General features: G+C 50.0%; 1 protein-coding gene across 2 annotated transcripts in view; it reads left to right on the top strand.

Moving 5' to 3' along the window:
- rerea (arginine-glutamic acid dipeptide (RE) repeats a) overlaps nt 1–18300 on the top strand; it is a 162359-nt gene that overhangs the window by 74046 nt on the left and 70013 nt on the right. For both annotated transcript variants that reach the window (XM_080854244.1, XM_080854243.1), the window contains exon 4: nt 5996–6066. In XM_080854244.1, coding sequence (XP_080710370.1) covers nt 5996–6066 — 71 coding nt within the window. The remainder of the gene's footprint in view (nt 1–5995; nt 6067–18300) is intronic.

Below are 18300 nucleotides of genomic sequence, written 5' to 3'. Positions count from 1 at the left end.
GTTGGTGGAATGGGGTCGGGGCAGAAATTGGATGAGCTGGAGGGGGTCACCGGGGCAGAGTCTGACCCCCAACCCCATAGAGTGGAGCTGCGTTTCACCCCTTCACCAGGACGTGACCTGGGGGATTGGATGGGGGTCCGGGTGTCAGTTGTTGGGGCATGCGTATGTGTGTGGGGAGGAATTGGTGGTTCATTATGGCTGATTGCGGCATTGGCAACATCAATCCACACACATACACACGCACACACACACACACACACTCATACTCACTCCTCCCTGTGGTGTCATTATTGCATTCCTCCTGCTCTTTAATTTAAGGATCAGTGAACGAGGGAGCTGGCTGGGTTGTTAGTGTTTCTGCTCGTACTCTGTTCTCTGCTCTGCTCTGCTCTTCAACCACAGCTTCACCTGCACCTCCTCTCACCCCCTTTAAATAAACACTTCTGATCCTAGAACAGTGAGCCATGCGTGACTAATACAGATTTGGTTCCTGTGTGTGTGTGTGTGTGTGTGTGTGTGTGTGTTTGGGTGTGTGTGTGCTCACATGCCTACAAGCGTGTTGCTACTCCTCTCATGATGGCTCATAAAATAATGGAGGGAGTGGGAGGCTGGGAGGAATAGAGTGAGAGAAAGAGAGGGAGGACATTAGCTAGCAAACAGGGCTCATTTCCCCCCTCCGCGCCACGTTGGAGTGAGGCAGCGGTTGGCTTGACTCGGAGAGCACGGCTAGCTTCTCTCCTTTATTGGTAAAGGTGTGTGTTGAATTAGCCATGCTCCAGGAGAGCAGGGGATCGGCTGACTGAACAATGAGCTGCAGCACGCCGAGGTGTGTGTGTGTGTGTGTGTGTGTGAGAGCACTGCCCACCCCCCTCTTCTCCCCTTACCTCATGCATATTCATGCACGCTAAGTGAGGAGTGACAATGCATTAAGAAGTAATGGCTGCAGATGGATCACGTTTAACTTTGCCTATTTTTTTCCCCTCTTCTCCCTAATCTTTCTTCTTTTTCCTTTCTTCCCCCTTCTTCTAATTCTGGTGTCCCATCCCGTGCTTACCGCTGGCCATGAGCGGGGGGGGGGTTGGGCTGATAATTGATCCGGTGGTGTTTTCAAAAGCCCCGCTTTCTCTGCTTATGTCCTCCTCTCTTTCCCTCTCCTCCCAGCTGCTTTATGAGAGGTGGAACCTGTAGCCCCAGGGAAAGCACAGGGAAGTCTTTCACAAAGCCCCCTAAAGCACCACACACACACACACACACAGAGAGAGCACCATGCTCTCACACACTCGGTACCATGCTCTTCAGCCCCTCCTCCCTCCCCCTACCCCTTCCTGATGGAGGGGGAATGCTGCTGAAAAGCACAAAATGGCTGGAACCCCCCACCTCTCCCTCTCTCCCTCTCTCTCTCTCTCTCTCCCTCTCTCTCTCTCCCCCTCCCTCTCTCTGCCTCTCTCCCTCCCTCTCTCTGCCTCTCTCTCTCTCTCTAGCTTCTCCTCAGGTCTGTTAGCCCAGCTCACTCCTTACCGCTTTTGACTAATGGAGCCCCATGCAAATGAGCCCAGTAATTCACTCTCCCCAAACGAGCCCCACTGCCGCCGAGGTTGTGTGTTTTTAGACGACCCCCATACCGCCGGAGTTTAAGAAACAGCTGATTATTCACTTGCTTTGGAGATTTGGGGGAGGGTCGGGGAGGGTCTTAAACGCGTGGATCTACAGTCTGGAAGTGTCGGGTCAGGTTGCAGCTCATTTTCATGCACAATGCAACTCCACACGAAGGTTGACACACATATGACTCGTGTCAGATGATCTCGGGGTAAAAAATTGATAGCCCAGGGGAACATTTTCATTTCAAGTGTGTGTGTGTGTGTGTGTGTGCAGTAGAAATGGATTTTCAGAGGAATATACTCTGTCTTGTGCTTTCTGTAAGTCACCTCTCCAAGCTCATATCAGCTTTTCTATACAGCTGCTGAATCCATCCATCTCTCTTTCTCTTTCTCTCTCTCTCCCCCCCTCCCCTCCATTTCTTTTTCTCTCTTTCTCTTTGTATTTCTGCCTGTGAGGAAACCTTAAGCTTTCATTGTCTCCTGCTTAACCCCCCCCCCCCCCTGCCTTTCACCTGATGTGGATGGGACTTTTTGAATCATGTCATCTCATCTCATCTCCCCTCTGATTTGTCTCTTTTGTTCTCTCCCTCTCTCCCCTCCCTCCCTCCCTTCCTCCCTCACTTTCTCCCTCTGTCTTTCCCCCACCCTTTCCTTTTTCTGTCAGTGAGCTCAGAGACATAACACACACACACACACACACACACACACACACACACACACACACACACACACACACACAGGTCTCACAAAAGCGCTGATGGATATTTTCATTGGGTCCTTATCTTGTAAATGACTCGCTGGGCCTGGGTGGGGGCCGGGGCCATGAGGTGTCAGTCATCCAGCCGGCCGCTGTGACAACGATTAAAAAGAGAAGTGGGAAAAAAAGAAAGGAGAGGGAGAAAAACACAACCCAGCATGCCTTATTCACACACACCCAGATAAGGACAGCCCGCCCCTCCGCCCTTCCATCTTGTCATGCAGAATTCCCATTTCGGAAAAGGCATCTGTTTTTTTGTTGTTTTGTTTATTTGAACAGCCCCTCAACACAAATAGGCTGCATTGTGCCTTCACTATTTGAGTTTCCTTTTGACTGGACCTGCTGCCTCCTACAGATAAACACAAGAGATCAATAACTGACTGCAACCCAAACAGATAAATAAATGATGATGTAAGGCGGCATGGAGAGGTGCTTTATGCTTTTGTTAGCAATCACACCCTGCTTCTACAGACCCCCCCCCCCCCCCCCCCCCACACACACACACACACACTCACTTTTTGTTCACCCTTTTGCGTGCGTGCGTGCGTTTGCGCGTGTGTGTGTGCGCGTGTGTGTGTGCGCGTGTGTGTGTGCGCGTGTGTGTGCGCGTGCGTGTGCGCGTGCGTGTGCGCGTGCGTGTGCGCGTGTGTGTGCGCGCGTGTGCACATAAGTAAACATAAGTCTCCCTTGCCCAGTGGAAAGGTGGTGAACTAGTGCCGAGGCTTCCTTCACCATGACTGCTAGTCCGCGTCTGTCTCTACTTTCTGCTCGAGACGCCATTTTTTTTTTGTGTGTGACTCATCAAGTCAACATTACTCCGACTTCTCATTAGGACCCTGTTGGGAGCCTTTCAGCATTATCTCCTCTCTCTCTCTCCACTCCACCCTCTGCTTCCCCAGAGCACTAGAGCCTTGCTAAAACACACGAGGAAGCTCCTCTGATGTCTCCTCCAGCTGTCCGGTCTCCAGTGCAGTTGTGCCTGTAAAGCTGTAAGCCTGATGAGTTGGACAGAGGGTCCCGATCGATAAAGCAATTCTGCCTCGACTGGGCTGTTCATTCATTTAGAGGGTTTCTTTTTTTTTTGAAGGCAATGCGTTTACATTTGTTCATTACTATTTAATAATGTCTCAGGAAGAACAGGCAATGTCTGTCTTTTGATAACATCAAGCATGTGGGCATCTCGGCATTGGGAGTGGCTTGCATACAGAGCAAAGAAGCAGGAGAAATGTCTCTCTTTCTCTTTCTCTCTCTTTCTCTCCCTCTTTCTCTCTCTCTCAGCCCTCCAGCACTATTGCAGCACACCGCTCACTCCGTCAGGGAGGTCTTAGCCGGCAGACATAATTGTCGACAGACACTTGAACAAACCTTGATTCCCCCCCCACCCCCACCCCCTCCTTCTCTCTTGTTCTCCCTCTCCTCACCATCCTCTACTACTATCTACAACCCCCCACCCCACTCCCCCTCCCCCTCACCTCCTGCCTACCGCCCCCTACATAAACCCAGCGTCTGTCCCCAGAGATGGGCTGACCTCCTCACTGGGAGAGGCACTCAGTCAACAGCTCCAGCCTGAAGATGTGCGATTAAGACAGGCTGAGGCATGATGGGAAACAGGCTGTATGATCTGAGACACAACCCCTTATGTAAGGGTGGGGGGGAGTTCCGTGTGGAAAAGTGTCTGTGTGCATATGCTGTCTTTGGGTTTGTGGTCTCGAACAAGAAAGGGAACACCAGCTTGACTAGAGAAAGAAAGTGGCGGGAGGCTAAAAGAAAAACAGAGAGCAAGAGAGAGAGAGAGAGAGATGGAGGGAGGGAGGGTGAGAGTGTGAAAGAGAGAGAGAGAGAGAGAGAGAGAGAGCGAGTGAGTGAGACAATGGCTGCACTTGCGCGGCTTTGTGTTCCAAACACATCAAAGCCGGCTTGTCAAGCCGTCTCAGATCAAAGCCGGCTTGTCCTCAGACGAGAGGCTCATGCTTCAGTGTAAATAAGATTTTATCTGTGAGATGGTCGGAGCACAGCCCTGTCTCTCTCGCTCTCTCTCTCTCTCTCTCTCTCTCTCGCTCTCTCTCTCTCTCTCTCTCTCTCTCTGTTGTTTCTGTTCTTTCCCCCATGCTGCTGCTCTTTAAATGTGAAAACAGTCACCTCAGAAAAAAAGAGTGTCTTTTCTCTTGGTAAGCGGAGGTTGGGAATCCTCCTGGCCCTGAGAGGACAGGATAGGAGAGTGGGAACATTTAGCAGTTATGTGTGTTTGATGTTGGCTGCAGAGGACAGGAAGTGTGTGTGTGTGTGTGTGTGTGTGTGTGTGTGTGTGTGTGTGTGTGTGTGTGTGTGTGTGTGTGTGAGAGAGAGAGAGAGATAGAGAGTGTGTGTTTCTGTGTACCAAGCAGAAGTGCCTGTCTGTTTTTGTCCTCGGTAGCGTGAATGTTTTTGTTAAGGAGATGAGGGTTCATGGCCTGGCCATACCAGCAGTCACATTCAATTTAGCAGCTCAGGACTCTGTCCTCCCTGGCTCTATTCACTCATTCAACCCCCCCCCCCCCCCACACACACACACACACTGTGTGCCTGGCATGGCACTGGAGAGGTTATGCAATTTGTCAACATGGACAAGTCAGAGAATGTTTTCAAAGGTTCGGCTGGGGTGTGTGTTGGGAGAGTGGCTAGTCAGTTCAGACCGTTTACCGGGACACGTGTGTGCCAGGCCTCCTCCGGGTTAGTGTTTGGCGTCTCTTTGAAGAGCAGCCGCGCAGCCGCTTGGCTCTACCGCCGCCCCACCCACGCAGCTGAGAGCAACACAGCACAGCGGGCCACGCTTCTGAGGATGCCCTCTTCCTGTCTGCCACTCTCCAGACACTTCTCTCTCTCTCTCTCTCTCTCTCTCCACCCCTGCTGCTTCTCCCCTCTTTCTCTCTCTCTGTGCTCTCTCTGTCTTTTACCAACTTCTCAGTTTATGCCCACGCACTCTGTCTCCGTCTGTTTCTGTACCTTATCCATCTCGCCATCTTCCTCCATACTCTTGCTAGTCCTCCCTTTGTTTCCCACTCTTCTCTGTCTGTCTGTCTCGCTCTCTCTCTCTCTCTCTCTCTCTCTCTCTCTCTGTCCCTGTCTCTCTCTCTGTCCCCCTCTCTCTCTCTCTCTCTCTCTCTCTCTCTCTCTCTCTGTCCCTGTCCTTGCCTCTCCCTCTGGGCCGCCCTTGATGTTTGTTCTGGAGAGACAGGCCTGGCCTGCTCCAAAGGGCCCTAATCCTATTACTCACATTCCAGTTGAAGCGCACAACAGGCAACATAGTTTTCAAGCACTACGACTTCTCTCCCAGCACTGTCACCGAGACAATCTCAGCCTGGCGTCTCCTCAGTCTATAAAGGCAGATTGATAGACCGAGGTGGGGGAAGCCAGCTGCAGCCTCACTGTTTTCTTTCCCTCAAATGCAAACCAGCCTGTTTGCCAATTGTACTTTATTCTGGTCATAAACATATTTATATTTTTAAGTTTGGAAATAGAAGTCCAAAACCTAATCTCATTCACATATAAGCGAGATGTGTGTGTGTGTGTGTGTGTGTGTGTGTTTTGATAGTGTTGTGTTGTATGTGTAATTGTGTGGAGTGATTAGAATGGAGGGCTAATCTCCTCTCTTGTCTTCCAGACTGCGTCTACATTGAGAGCCGACGGCCCAACACACCCTACTTCATCTGTAGCATTCAGGATTTTAAGCTGGTGAGTACAAGAGTACATCTCTCTTTATTTCTCTCTCTCTCGCCTCGAGCCTGGGCTCCATCAACGCTGACCTTATCAGCCCGCCGGCCTCCATGCTTGTTGTCTTATTTATTTCCATAAGTGCTGTGAAAGCAGGATCAAACGCAGCTTTGATGTAGGGTAATTGCCTACGATCGTGTGTGTGTGAGTGTGTGAGCGCGCACACACACGTGCCTTACTCAGGTGTGTGTTGACGGGATTAATGTTTGTGTTGGAGATACTAAAATCACTGAAATGTGTAAAACCAGCCTGGGTTCTGTAAAGGGCACTCTTGTAGTTGAGGGAAGAAAAAACAATGGCTGTGAATCACACCAGGCTTGTGTTTCTAGAGCAAGCCATTTGAATGCTGTAAAAGGTGGTTCTGTCACTGAACCTTAGGGGAAGAGACCTCATATAGGCTTCAGCTAAACCACAGCACTAGTCTGCTTCCTCCTCCGTTCCTCTTTTTTCTATTCCCCCCTTTTTCCACACCTGACTTAATTATCAATTGGGGGGGGGAAAGACACTCAGGGCAAAGGGCGGGGCTTCAATCATCCCAGTGTGTGTATGGATGTTTGCAGTAGGTAGTGTGTGGATGTTTGTAGTAGGTAGTGTGTGTGTGTCGATAGGCACATTTAATTTTCCTCACCCACTCCCACTCACGTTCTGCCTACCCAAAGCGCATTCTTTTAATCAGCCACATAAAAAAAAAAAAAAAAAAAAGCCAGAGGCTTCAAAGCAAGCAAGGCGGCTCAATGAAAAAAACCTCACAGTGCCGTTCAGACTGCTTTATTAAGTCGGTCAAGTCCTGTTTGTCTTCACTCTTGATGGCTTGTCGTCAGGCACTGGCAACAGCGTTTTTTTTCCATTTCGTATTCCCTTGCCATTCATGCAGTGAGCTGGTTTTGTCCTCAGAGGTGGTTTCGTTATTAAAAATGGTCATGGCAGGTCTGAAGGCAGAACAGCAGTTACAGTTTGTTGGGGGAGGGTTGTGACCCAGGAGGTCGTGCCCCGGGAGGCCACGTTAATGACCCAGAACATCTAAGGTGATGATGGGAGGTCAAGGGAGCAGCGGGCGGCAGCAGCAGTGGAGGGGCAGGGGGTGCGGCAGAGGCTGGGGGTGGGGGGCTCAAGGGTTGCTTGGGCAGGGGCTGAGGGTGTGCTGCAGACCCCACCCGGGGCAGAGGCGCTTTAATCGGATTGCGGGGCAGAAGTGCTGAGACGAGCGGGAAGCCCCTCTCGGGGGCCTAAACAATAACATCCCGCCCATTCAACCCTAATCTCCAGTGCTTGATTAAGTGCAGATCAAGAGGGGGCGGCTGGGGCGGGGGGGGGTCGGGGGGGGGGGTAGCTTCACCAGAGCCCGCTGGTAAATGTCAAGGGAGAAAACCAGAAAGTTCCATTAGCTTAACTCTAACCATCTTTTTTGTTTGTGTGTGAGTGGGTGTGTATCTTCTGTCTCAACTTCCCTCGTTCCCACCCTCTATATCTCTTGTCTTTCCTCACACTTGTTTATCCCTGTGTGCTCACTGAAGAGCCATCTAGAGATAGGATGCGATAGGATGCCCCCATGTTGCGTTCTTGTTTCAAAGGCGTTTGAATTAGTCCTGTGTTAAGCTTGTGTGTAAGTGTGTTCGCACACGTGTTTGGTAGATGTGTATCTATGTGTGTGTGCGGTTTGGGAATGGTGTGTGTGTGTGTGCGTGTGTGGCAGGAGGCTGTCAGGTGGCATGTTGACCGGAACAGCAGCACATGTTCGGCAAGCGTCTTGACCGTGGTGATCCTGAGCTGGGGGGGGGTTGGGGGCTGGGGGGGTACCTCAACCTCGACCCCGCCACCGCTGCTGCCTGTCACAACGCAGCTTAATTGGAGACGGGAGCATCTGTCTCCTCCCGAATGAGAAACCCAAAACGATTGCAGAGTCCTCTTTTCAAACCCTCCCTTCCTTTTTCTCTCTTTTTCGCTCTCCAGGTCTCGCTCTCTCTCTCTCTCCCGCTCTCTCTCTCTCTCCTTCTCTCTCTCTCTCCCGCTCGCTCTTTCTTTCACTGTTTCATCTCCCACTGGATGCACGTCTGTTCCATTGGCAGGTTTAATTGATTAGTTTTTAAGGAAGATCTGAAGATCCTTCTTTAAAAGGCTTCTTTCCAGGAGCCATAATGACTCATCAGTAGTGTGTGTGTGTGTGTGTGTGTGTGGGGGGGGGTTGTGTCTAACCCCCTCCAGCCCCCTCAGCCTGCATCACACACAGATATTAAGGCAGATTCATTGGATACATTATGGTTACAGCCCCCGCAGGACCAAGCTCTCTCTCGCTCTCTCTCTCCCCCCCTCCTCAGCTTCTATGCGTCCGCTCTCTCTTTTGCTCTGCTTTCATTCTCTTACCGTTTTCTCTCTCTCTCTGTCTGTCTCTCTCCTGTGAAATCAAATATCTCATCATTACAGCTGTTATCATCAGAGGCTGTGTCACCTCCTCTAGCCTGTCGCTGTCACAGACACGTCAGGTAGTGAGTTATTTAACCTCGGACGCCGCCACTGCTGCTGCCGCTGCTGTTGGGAGGGAGGGAGGGAGGGGTGCTTCACCAGAGCACAGTGGGCAGGAAATCACACTGGCTTCTGACCAAAGCGACCTCATCAATATCCCCTCTCTCTTTTTCTCTCGGGTCTCTCTCACCCTCTTGCCATCCCCCCCCCTGTGTCACTTCCTCTCTTTCATTCTCCTGCACTGTCTCTCCATCCCTCCCCCCCCTCCCTTCCTTTGGTGTCCGGGCCCCAACCACGTCACTCGTGTACTTTATCTAATGACCTGTGAATCCAATTAGCGGTGTGTAGAAAATCTGCAGGCAGCCATCAATCTCCCCCACTGAGGGATAAACCTGTCAGCCTCGGCCTAGCACCGCTGCACCCTCCATATTGCACACATTACACACACGTGCCTCTCTCACTCAAACACACACACACACGCATACGACAAGCTCCATGCACAGCACACACATTATGCACCGAATACACACATTACACACTAATTACATCTGATCTGCCATTTGCACAACACACACACACACATGCAAATACAAGTGTGTGATGCATTCATATTGAATTTTTTTATTTGCAGTTCATGCTGCACACACCAGAACATGAAGTGGAGAGTGCACACACACACACACACACACACACACACACACACACGCTGCATGCTGCATGCAACAGCATTCATGCTCTCTGTCTGCTTCTCTGTTAATTGGCAAGCCCCTCACTCATCTCAGCCTCCCTATTTATGTTCCTAAGGCTGAGAAACTGATGGATGGGCAGAGAGAAAGGAGGAGAGAGAGAGAGATGAGACGTTTCCTGTGCTCTGAGATTAGTACCCAGATCACAGTGGCACACTCTTTCTTTTCTTTCTTTCTCTCTCTCTCGCTTTCGCTTTTTTTTCTGCCTTTCAGAGGAACCATCGCAGCTGAGGGACGACACAAATGAAGTGGAATCAAAAGCTGAAGTGTGTGTCTGTCGCTACGGCACACCTCAGCACACACGGGCGCACACACACACACACACACACACACACACACACACACAGGAAGTCTGTCTTCCTTTTTTTTTCCTTCCTCTTAATCTGTCCTTTCTCTTTTCTCTCTCTACCCTCCTTCCTTCAGTTCAGTCTGCGGTCAGAAAGTAGGCTTGGTTAAATGCCTGTTGTGAAGACATTGTGGTCAGGTTGTTTTGGTAGGCAAGTGGGGCTTTTTTTTGTGTGTGCATGTGTGTGTGTGAACACACCCAGGTGTGCTCTTTCTTCACTCTTCTCTCATGCTGGTTCTCTCCACTATTGTTGTGATGACATGCTCTCACAGCATTTGGAGAGTTAACACTTCCTGTGTGTGTGTGTGTCTGTGTGCGTGTGCGTGCGTGTGTGTGTGTGTGCGCAGAAGCCTGTCGGTGCATACTGATATCCAAGGACGCGCTGCTGCTCAGCTCAGACCCTTCTGATACCCCTGAGCCATTAGAGCTCAGACTGCTGCATACACAGCTCTTCATTTCTTCACTTCTCCAATAAAGCACTCCATCTCTCTCTCTCTGTCTTCCTCACACACCCCCTCACTCTCTCTCGCTCTCTCCCTCTCTCATCATTACATGTGAATAAAACTAATGTCTTGACACTCACTGACATCATCTGGCAGGGGACATTGTCCTTTGTGAGCGAGAGGGAGAGAGCATGAGCTTTCTCTCTCTCTTTCTCGCTCTTTCTCTACCTCTCTCTCTACCTCTCTCTCTCTTTCTCTATCTCCTGTGCTACAGCCGCAGAGACGACACGCCATGAAATCAATCGAGACCCGTGCCTGTCCTACCAGCCTTTTATATTGCCCTTTTCAATCTCTCCTCCATTGCACCCACCCCCCCATCTCCGTCTCCGTCTGTGAACCACCAAAGCAAACAGTCCCTCTCGATTGGCCATCTTGTCCGTCTTTGCTTCTCTATTGCTCCTCTGTCTTCGGTCTCGGTCTGTCTCCGCTGTCTACTAGTTGGGGCTGTGTGTGTATTCCTGTTGACTGACAGCACTGTGGTTGGCGTGTTCATAACTCTCTCACACACACACACACACACACACACACACACGCTCCCCTGGCCTTTCCAGGGCAGAACTAATTTGTGGGTATGAGGCACCTCAGCTGTGTGCTGCTCTGCCTCTATTAGGCTGGCTATGGCTGACTGTAGATATGCTCCCCTTGTGATGGTGGAGGAGGGCTGGGGATTAGGGCTCACACCAGCGGTCCAGTGCTTATGGACATTTAAGTGGTGTACAATACAATTAGCTGCTTGAGGGACTCGCCGCTGTCTGTGGGGGTAATGCAGCTTTACGATGGTGGTAAAAAAAAGTGTTTTGTTTCTCCCAGAGGCTGAATATTTCAGTCGTGTCAAAATTTGCACTTATTTATGACGGCTTGTTGTTTTGTCCATCCCTCAGCTGGAGGGTTAGGAGCACTGGCGCGTTGGTAGGGTTTTTATGGGGGGGGGGGGGTGGCGGCGAGCGTCCACCGCATTTCCTCACCACTGTGCCGTTTCTGACACGGGTGCGTGATCGGAGCGGACGTGCCAGGCCAACCGCGCCGGCAGTGGTGAATCACGGGAAACGGCAGCCTCATGAGCCAACCCCACCCCACCCCAGCTCTGACCCACACACTGCATCTCTAGCCCGCTGCCAAATGGCAATTAAAATGAGGTATTGATTGTTGTCTTTGTCTGCTCACTCAACGTCTGTGTGTGTGTGTGTGTGTGTGTTGTTACCCTGCCTCAGACGTGAGCAAAAAAGGGCCATTCTTCGGCCAGTAAACAAAACATGCATAATGGTAATTCTTTCGCGATGGCTTTAGTGCTTATCGCATAGCCCTCAAAAGCTAATGATTCAGAGCCTTAATTAAAACGAAATGGGTTTGATAACGATGCAAATGTAAGGGCAGAACGTGAGTGGTGAACAAGACCAGACAGAGGACTTGGGCATGGCATTCAGTCAGAGTTAGTAGAGTGCTTTCCTACCTACCTCCCTCCCTTACTTGAATTAATGAAGAACCTGGACAGGTTGGATAGTTTTTGCTTAATGAGATGATGTGAGAGTGAAAGGACAATCAAAACGTTCCCCATGCCTATGGAAGCATGTGTTTGGTGTCGTCGTCTTTGGAGCACGGTAGCAACGATAGCACATCCTGCTGTTGATTGTATCGGTTTGTCGCATCCAGTTCTTTCTGGTCTTTGACATTTTGGAAGGGGGAACTCTGGTTGTGCCTTACTGAAGAAGCAAACATTTCAACTGATGACCACTGACATGAAGTTGGATGTATAACAGAGTTTCCCATTAAAAGAAAAAAGACAATTCTGCTCTCTTAAAGCCATTAGCCGTTAGCATCTCCCCCACAGCTCATAGCCAGAGCCCTACCCTGGTGTGGCGGGGGTGGTTGACATTAGACCCACACTGTCTGTCGTGAGGCCCTAATGACTCCACTCATTTGAGGATAAACAACCTCTTATTTCCAGCCACATCTCTGGCTCTTTAATTGTGGGTGCACAGAAGCAGTTGGAAGCAGTCGTGATGAACATGTGATCCAATGGCATTAGGCGCTAATGGACGGATAGCATGTCGATTACACGTCAACGCCGCCTGCCATTAAATCCCCGTTGCGATTGCAGCGTGTGTGTGGTGCGTTTGCTGGTGTTATGTCCGCATCCCTTTTTTTCCTCTATCTATCTCTCACTCGCTCTGTCTCTCACCCTTCATCCCTCTCTCTCTGGAACATTTTGAAATGCAATTATGGATCAGTGAGCACCGCCATCACTCGCCGCTCTTGTTAATATTTATTGAGCCGAGCAGCAGCCGCTGCCATCTTTACTCGGAGCCTGCAGTCATTAAGACCTGGTGTGTGTCTGTGTGTCTGTGTGTCTGTGTGTTTTTGTGTGTGTGTGATGGGAAGGTCTCTCTCTCTCTCACCCACACTCTCCTTCCTTCTCTCCTCCTCGTCTCCTATTCCAGTGAGCATTCAGCCTGTGGAAATGAACAGGGCAGATTTGCATGCATAAATATGGAAAGGTGTTTGGCTGCTCACAAGTAGTGGCTGCACACATCTGTGCGCACACACACACACTTACACTCACACACAAACACACACTCTCTCACTCACACTAACGGACAGAGAAGGAACACACGGTTACTGTATGTCCCCCTCGGGCTCAGCGCCAACAACCTGCTGTCAGAAGCAAGGTTGTCCTCCTGCATTTCCCAAGAAGCCCCGCTCAAAATGGCTCCCCCTCTGCCTGGCTTTCAGCACCCAGCGCTGAGACAAAGACCACCAGGCTAGAGCCAAGATGGCGTTTTTGCAGCCTCACACTTTGTGTCCTGTTTTTTTGTTTCGTAGTTTGCACTTGTTCTTTGTTTGTCTTGTTGGGTCTTTTTGTTAACACAGGATAAATGTTTCTTTTGTTGAAAGTGTTTCCCCGTTCCCTCAGATGAGACTGTTGTGGCTGGGTGGAAACCCTTATTAGCCCAGGCGGCATAGTAACTCAGTCTCTCCTAAACTTTAATGGCCGTTTGGATTATCACTGAGACAGTTATTAGTCTTCAGGTCTATTTCTCCCCCAGCACTCCCCCACACCTTTCCTCCATTCTCTGTCATTCTCTCTACCTCTGTTTTTTGGCCCTTAATTTCTCTCTCTCTCTTTCTCACGATCTCTCTTTCTCTCTCTCTCTGCCTCGTCCATTTTCTATCATTCTCTATCCCCTTTTTTCCACGCATCTTCATCCTCTCTCCCCTCCAGTGCTCTTGAGATTCCGTTGAAGGGAAGCATTTCTGCCCAGGGATGTAATGACATTAGGTGCTTAGCAATTTACTGTGACACACAGACCATGCTGCAGCAGCAGCTGCTGTCTCCCAAATGGGCATTCTTCCGGGGGGGGGGGGGGAGGTGGAGAGTGGGAGAGAGACAGCTTGAACTGTCATTGTATCATTTCATCTGTTCAGAGCATTTTCAACCGTTTCCTCCTCCAAAAAAATAAAATAAGATGGAGCATATTACACGAGACTCCCCGTGTGTGTTGGGGTGGGGTGATGTTTAGATTGATTGCACACACGGGCAAGGCCCTGATTAAATAAAGCAGCACAAATCAGCGTTTAGAATATCACTCTGCACAACACACACACACACACACACACGCACACACATCAGAGAGAGAGAGAGAGGGAGATCAGCCTTGCTACACACAGCACTTCACTAAGGCAATCAGGAGCAAATCAAAAAAGTCCTTGCCTTTGTCTCGCTAGATTCTCTCTCTCCCCCTCCCCCTACTCTTGCTCTCTCCCTTCCTCTCCTCCCCTCCTCCTCCTCTTAAGGGCTCAGGTTGTTGGCTGAGAGGTTGCAGCATGAATAGGTGGACCTCACAGATCTATAGGGCTCTGCATTGGGAGATGGTGGGAGGCAGGGGATGAGGAGGGGTTGTTTGTAGTAGAGGAAAAGAAGGATGGAGAGAACAGAGAGACTGAGCTAGAACAAGCGGCCTGAGCAGGGGGCAATCAAAATGGAGGTGTGAGTTCATCGCAAACCAGTTGGCGGGGATTACATTCACCTGGGGGTTATTGGACGGGCAGGGCGGGGGCAGTGCAGGGGATAACGTTGTCTTAAGTACACCCCCCCCCCCTCCCCCGCCCTCTGAAAGCCCAATCAATAGTGTCTCATCCTTGCCAAGCTGAATTATTAAAACAGGCTTCCTTTTACCTTCATGCTTTCTTTATCCCTGATTTACCTCCCCTTCAGTCCTCTCCTCTCCCGCCTCCACTAGTCCAATCTAAAGTCATCCTTGGGAGAAGGCTTTATGGGGGGCTGTTCTAGCCACATATCCCTGATGTTTTTGTTCAGTCCTCGTCTTCAGGTTGTTGAAATATTCAGTGGTGCCACGGCGGCATTCTGGGTGGGGGGTATTGGGGAAGGAGGTGATGGGGGGGAGGGGGGCACAACACTGGCAAATTGGCTCCTCTGATGTCTTCACTAAACATCTGAGGCTCGCAGTCACAGAGAGCCGAGCATTCAGCTTCCTCTGTTTTTTTATCTCTCTAAAAAGAGGAGGGGATAAAAAATGTTTTAACCAAACTGCCGTTATCTTCTTGGGTGTGCTTTTGATGTCGCCCCTGCAACACTCCAGTGAGGTATGAGGCAGAAATGTAATAGATACACACACACACACACACACACACACACACACACACACACACACACACACACACACACACACACACACACACACACACACACACACACAAATACCCACACAGGAAGATGGCAGTTTGCACCAAGGGAGTAATTAAAACCAGCCATTGTGCAGTGTTAAATGGCTGAGACTTTAATTACCAAACCAAAGTTTCCATGCTAGGCTTTAAGATGGCGCGGCCCCTTTTGACACACACTCACATATGGTAAAGGAATCGGTTGGAACTCAGGAAGCAGGTTTCTTGGGTCATCCTTTTCGGGGGGGTTTTTTGTCGGTCGTTTCAGCCACAGCTTCACAAACTTGCCCAAAAAAACGAGTTCATGTTTATTTTTTGCCGCACTTCTTTAAAAAAAAAAAAAAATGTCTCTCCATCAAATATTGACTTTGGCTTTTAATCGCGACTCAATATCCCAGCACCCGGTTATTAGTGCTGCGCATTAGAGCCTAGTGCTTTCAAACAGAGTGCTTGCTTTCGCTAGGTCTATGCTGTACGGCGGCACTGGTTCCACCGTTGCTGGCGTGCTTGGCTTGGCCGGCTTGACCTCGTTCGGGTTAGGGTGTCACTGGAATGTGTCCCCTCTGACATCCGTAAGCCCACTCCTGCTCTATTTAGGTGAGCGAAAGAGAAGGAGGCACTTCACGCCATCTTGTTTTTTTCCGGCTGTATCCTCTCTCGCTCCCTTTTCTATCACTCCTCTCTCCCTGAGGAGTTTGACCGTCGGGGCATCTCTGCTCACTGTGTAATTTCCAGCTTGTCCGAGGTGTGACACGGGCAATAAAGAAAAGATAGGACGAGAGAGGGAGAGCAGGGGATAGGAGAGGAGAGGGGAGGGAGGGGTGGATGGCTGTGGAAGTGGAGACGTGCAGAGGTATCGGGTTCACACGCTCGAACACAGGGCAGCTCCCTCCTTCACAGAACACATGTGGCAAATTAGCCCCCCACACAAGAGAGGAGAGGGGGAGAGCGGGGGAAACAGCCCTCCACACACACACACACACATCCACACACACACACACACACACAGTCAAGCTGCTTGAAGAGGTGCAGGAGCACTCGAGCAGAGGAATGGGGTATGGGAGCCTTGCAGTGTAGTCTTGGCAGGGAGTGGGCTCTTGGCCTGGCTGAAAGGTCTCTCCATAGCCTCGTTTTGTGTTGATTGTCCACGTTACTGAGTGGTGAGGGTTTCTTGTGGAATGCTGTGAAAAAAAGTGCAGTGTGTAGCTGCTATCAAATCAGAATTGGCTTTAGATTTGATTTGATGTTTGGGTTAGTTTATTATCTTTTATTTGTGTCTTCTGAACTGGCCCTACATTTAGATTTTCTTGTCCTCCATATCTCTGTGTGTTCCGCTGCTGTGGAGTAGCTCGGGCTGGCCTGCCTGCCGTTGCATGCCTGCGTGATGGGCGAGTCTAAATTATGTTTGCCTGCCTGTCATAGTGAATGGATCACAGAGCTCACGGGGCCTGGGCAGCTCCCCACGCAGCTGTGGCCTAGTGCAAGCACACTCCATTTAAAGGGGCCACTAGCCTTCACAGAGAAGGGGTTTCTGTGTGTCTGTGTGTGCTGGAAAAGCAGGCCTGCCCCCACTGCTCTGCTTGCACAGACAAGCTTCATTAGCACCCCACCATAACCCATCCGTGGAACTGTGTGAGGAACCCGAAAAAAAAAGAAATACTCCCGGCCTCCTCACCTCTCTTCTCTTGTTCCTCCCATCACACACACACACACACACACACACACACACACACCTCTCTCCTTCCTTTGAAGATCTGCCCACTCCCCCCCTTCTCTCCGCCCGCCCACTTCAGTGCCTGGAACAAGCACGTTCTCTCCAGCTCCGGTTTCACCCAGAGAGAAAACGTCCATGTCTTGCAGCGGTGGCATTGTGTTGAGCCTCACGCCTCTCGACTTGTTCTGAATTGATCCATTCATCCAGGCACGTTACGCGGTTATGATGCGCCGCCATGTTCTGCCGCGGAACGCTCAAGCGATGATGCTCTCAGAGATGTTCTGCTTTTCTCTCTTCAAAGAGAAAATTCAATTACTGCATTGATTCGTTCGGTTGTGTTTAGTATTTCTCTTTCTGTTCGTCTCTTCTCTACCTTCACTGAGCGCATCCTTGGCAAAGCATGGATAAGAGTAATTCTGCTACAGCTTCTCCCCCCCCCCCCCCTTTTTTTTGTTGAGGAAAAATTCATGCTCTTTTTCTCACCGCTGGAAATTGTGTGTTGAGATGAGGCAGGGGGGGCAATCCTGCCATTGCCTCCTGGCAATTATAGGAAGCGTTTTCTTAATTGATTTTTTCCCCTCAACTAGCTTTCTAGCTCCCAGTCAAATTCCTATTTATTTTTTCTAATGCTTATTCACATGTTTGATTAAATGAATTTGTCATTACAGACTATTTTGTCTCAAACAAGCCTGAAATGCCGCGAACAAGTAGCATAGGCTAGCGTTTGAACACAAATTTGAAAAGTCCGCATTCCTCTTCGATACCCTAACTTAATCATCTGATTGTTCAAAAAGTTGCCATTCTAGTGTGCCCCTTCACTAGCTCAGAGCCCCGGTCATCACCTAACCCTATAGAGGAGTATATTGAATAAACCACTACTGATGGGGTCCCAGCTCTTAGCTACTCATCTGTGAATTCATGAAGTTACCAGTCTGTGGTGTGCTCCTAGCTTCTCCAGCCCAGCCCTTCAGTGGAGAGTGTGTAGCTGCGTGGCTCTCTCTCTCTCTGCGAGCCATCAGTAGAGGCAGTGTTTAGCGACGGGGCCTGGCGCCTCGTGCCCTCAGGAGAGGGGGACGCCTCGGCGAGCTCCCGGATCAGTGAGGCCAGTCAAAGACCTTCCCTGAACTTAACATGTCCGTTTATACACGGCGCTAATGCCCCCGGTCCATTTATGGGACAGTGACTCTTTGTGGCCCCGAAGATCAAATGATGAGCAGTTGAACAGATGGTTTTTCTGCTCTCTGTGCTGACATTTTTTTTCCCCCTCGTTTCCCTTCAGTGTTTCTCAAGGCTCGTCTATTATCCATAGTCCATTAGCCGCTTCCCATTTATATTCTAGTCAGGTCAGCTGACGCATGTCTGTGGTGTATGCACTGTGCAACATTTGGGCCAACAATAACAGGCAGTGTTACTGGGAAACATTGACTGGGCACATTTTATGCTGTGAATTTGTAATTGCCAGAAAAATCCATTGTCAGAAATCCATATTGAACGCTAACTTCCGGTAGTTTTTCTTTCTTGGCTTTTGATGACTGTTCTGTCTATAAATGTTGCCCAGTCGATCAACAGACTTCTACATTCAGATGAGTCTAAATCGCACACACACACACACACACACACACACACACACACACACACACACACACACACACACACACACACAAACACACACGTGTGTGAGTGTGTGGAAAAGGAGGCCATCTTCCCAATGTTGTTTTTTTGAACACAATGTTGGGTGTTTGCTTC

The sequence above is a fragment of the Sprattus sprattus genome (genome assembly GCF_963457725.1).
Source record: "Sprattus sprattus genome assembly, chromosome: 16".
In the NCBI taxonomy this organism is placed as follows: domain Eukaryota; kingdom Metazoa; phylum Chordata; class Actinopteri; order Clupeiformes; family Clupeidae; genus Sprattus; species Sprattus sprattus.
Note: the sequence above shows the minus strand (reverse complement) of the source record. Positions and strands in the feature narration are given on the sequence as shown.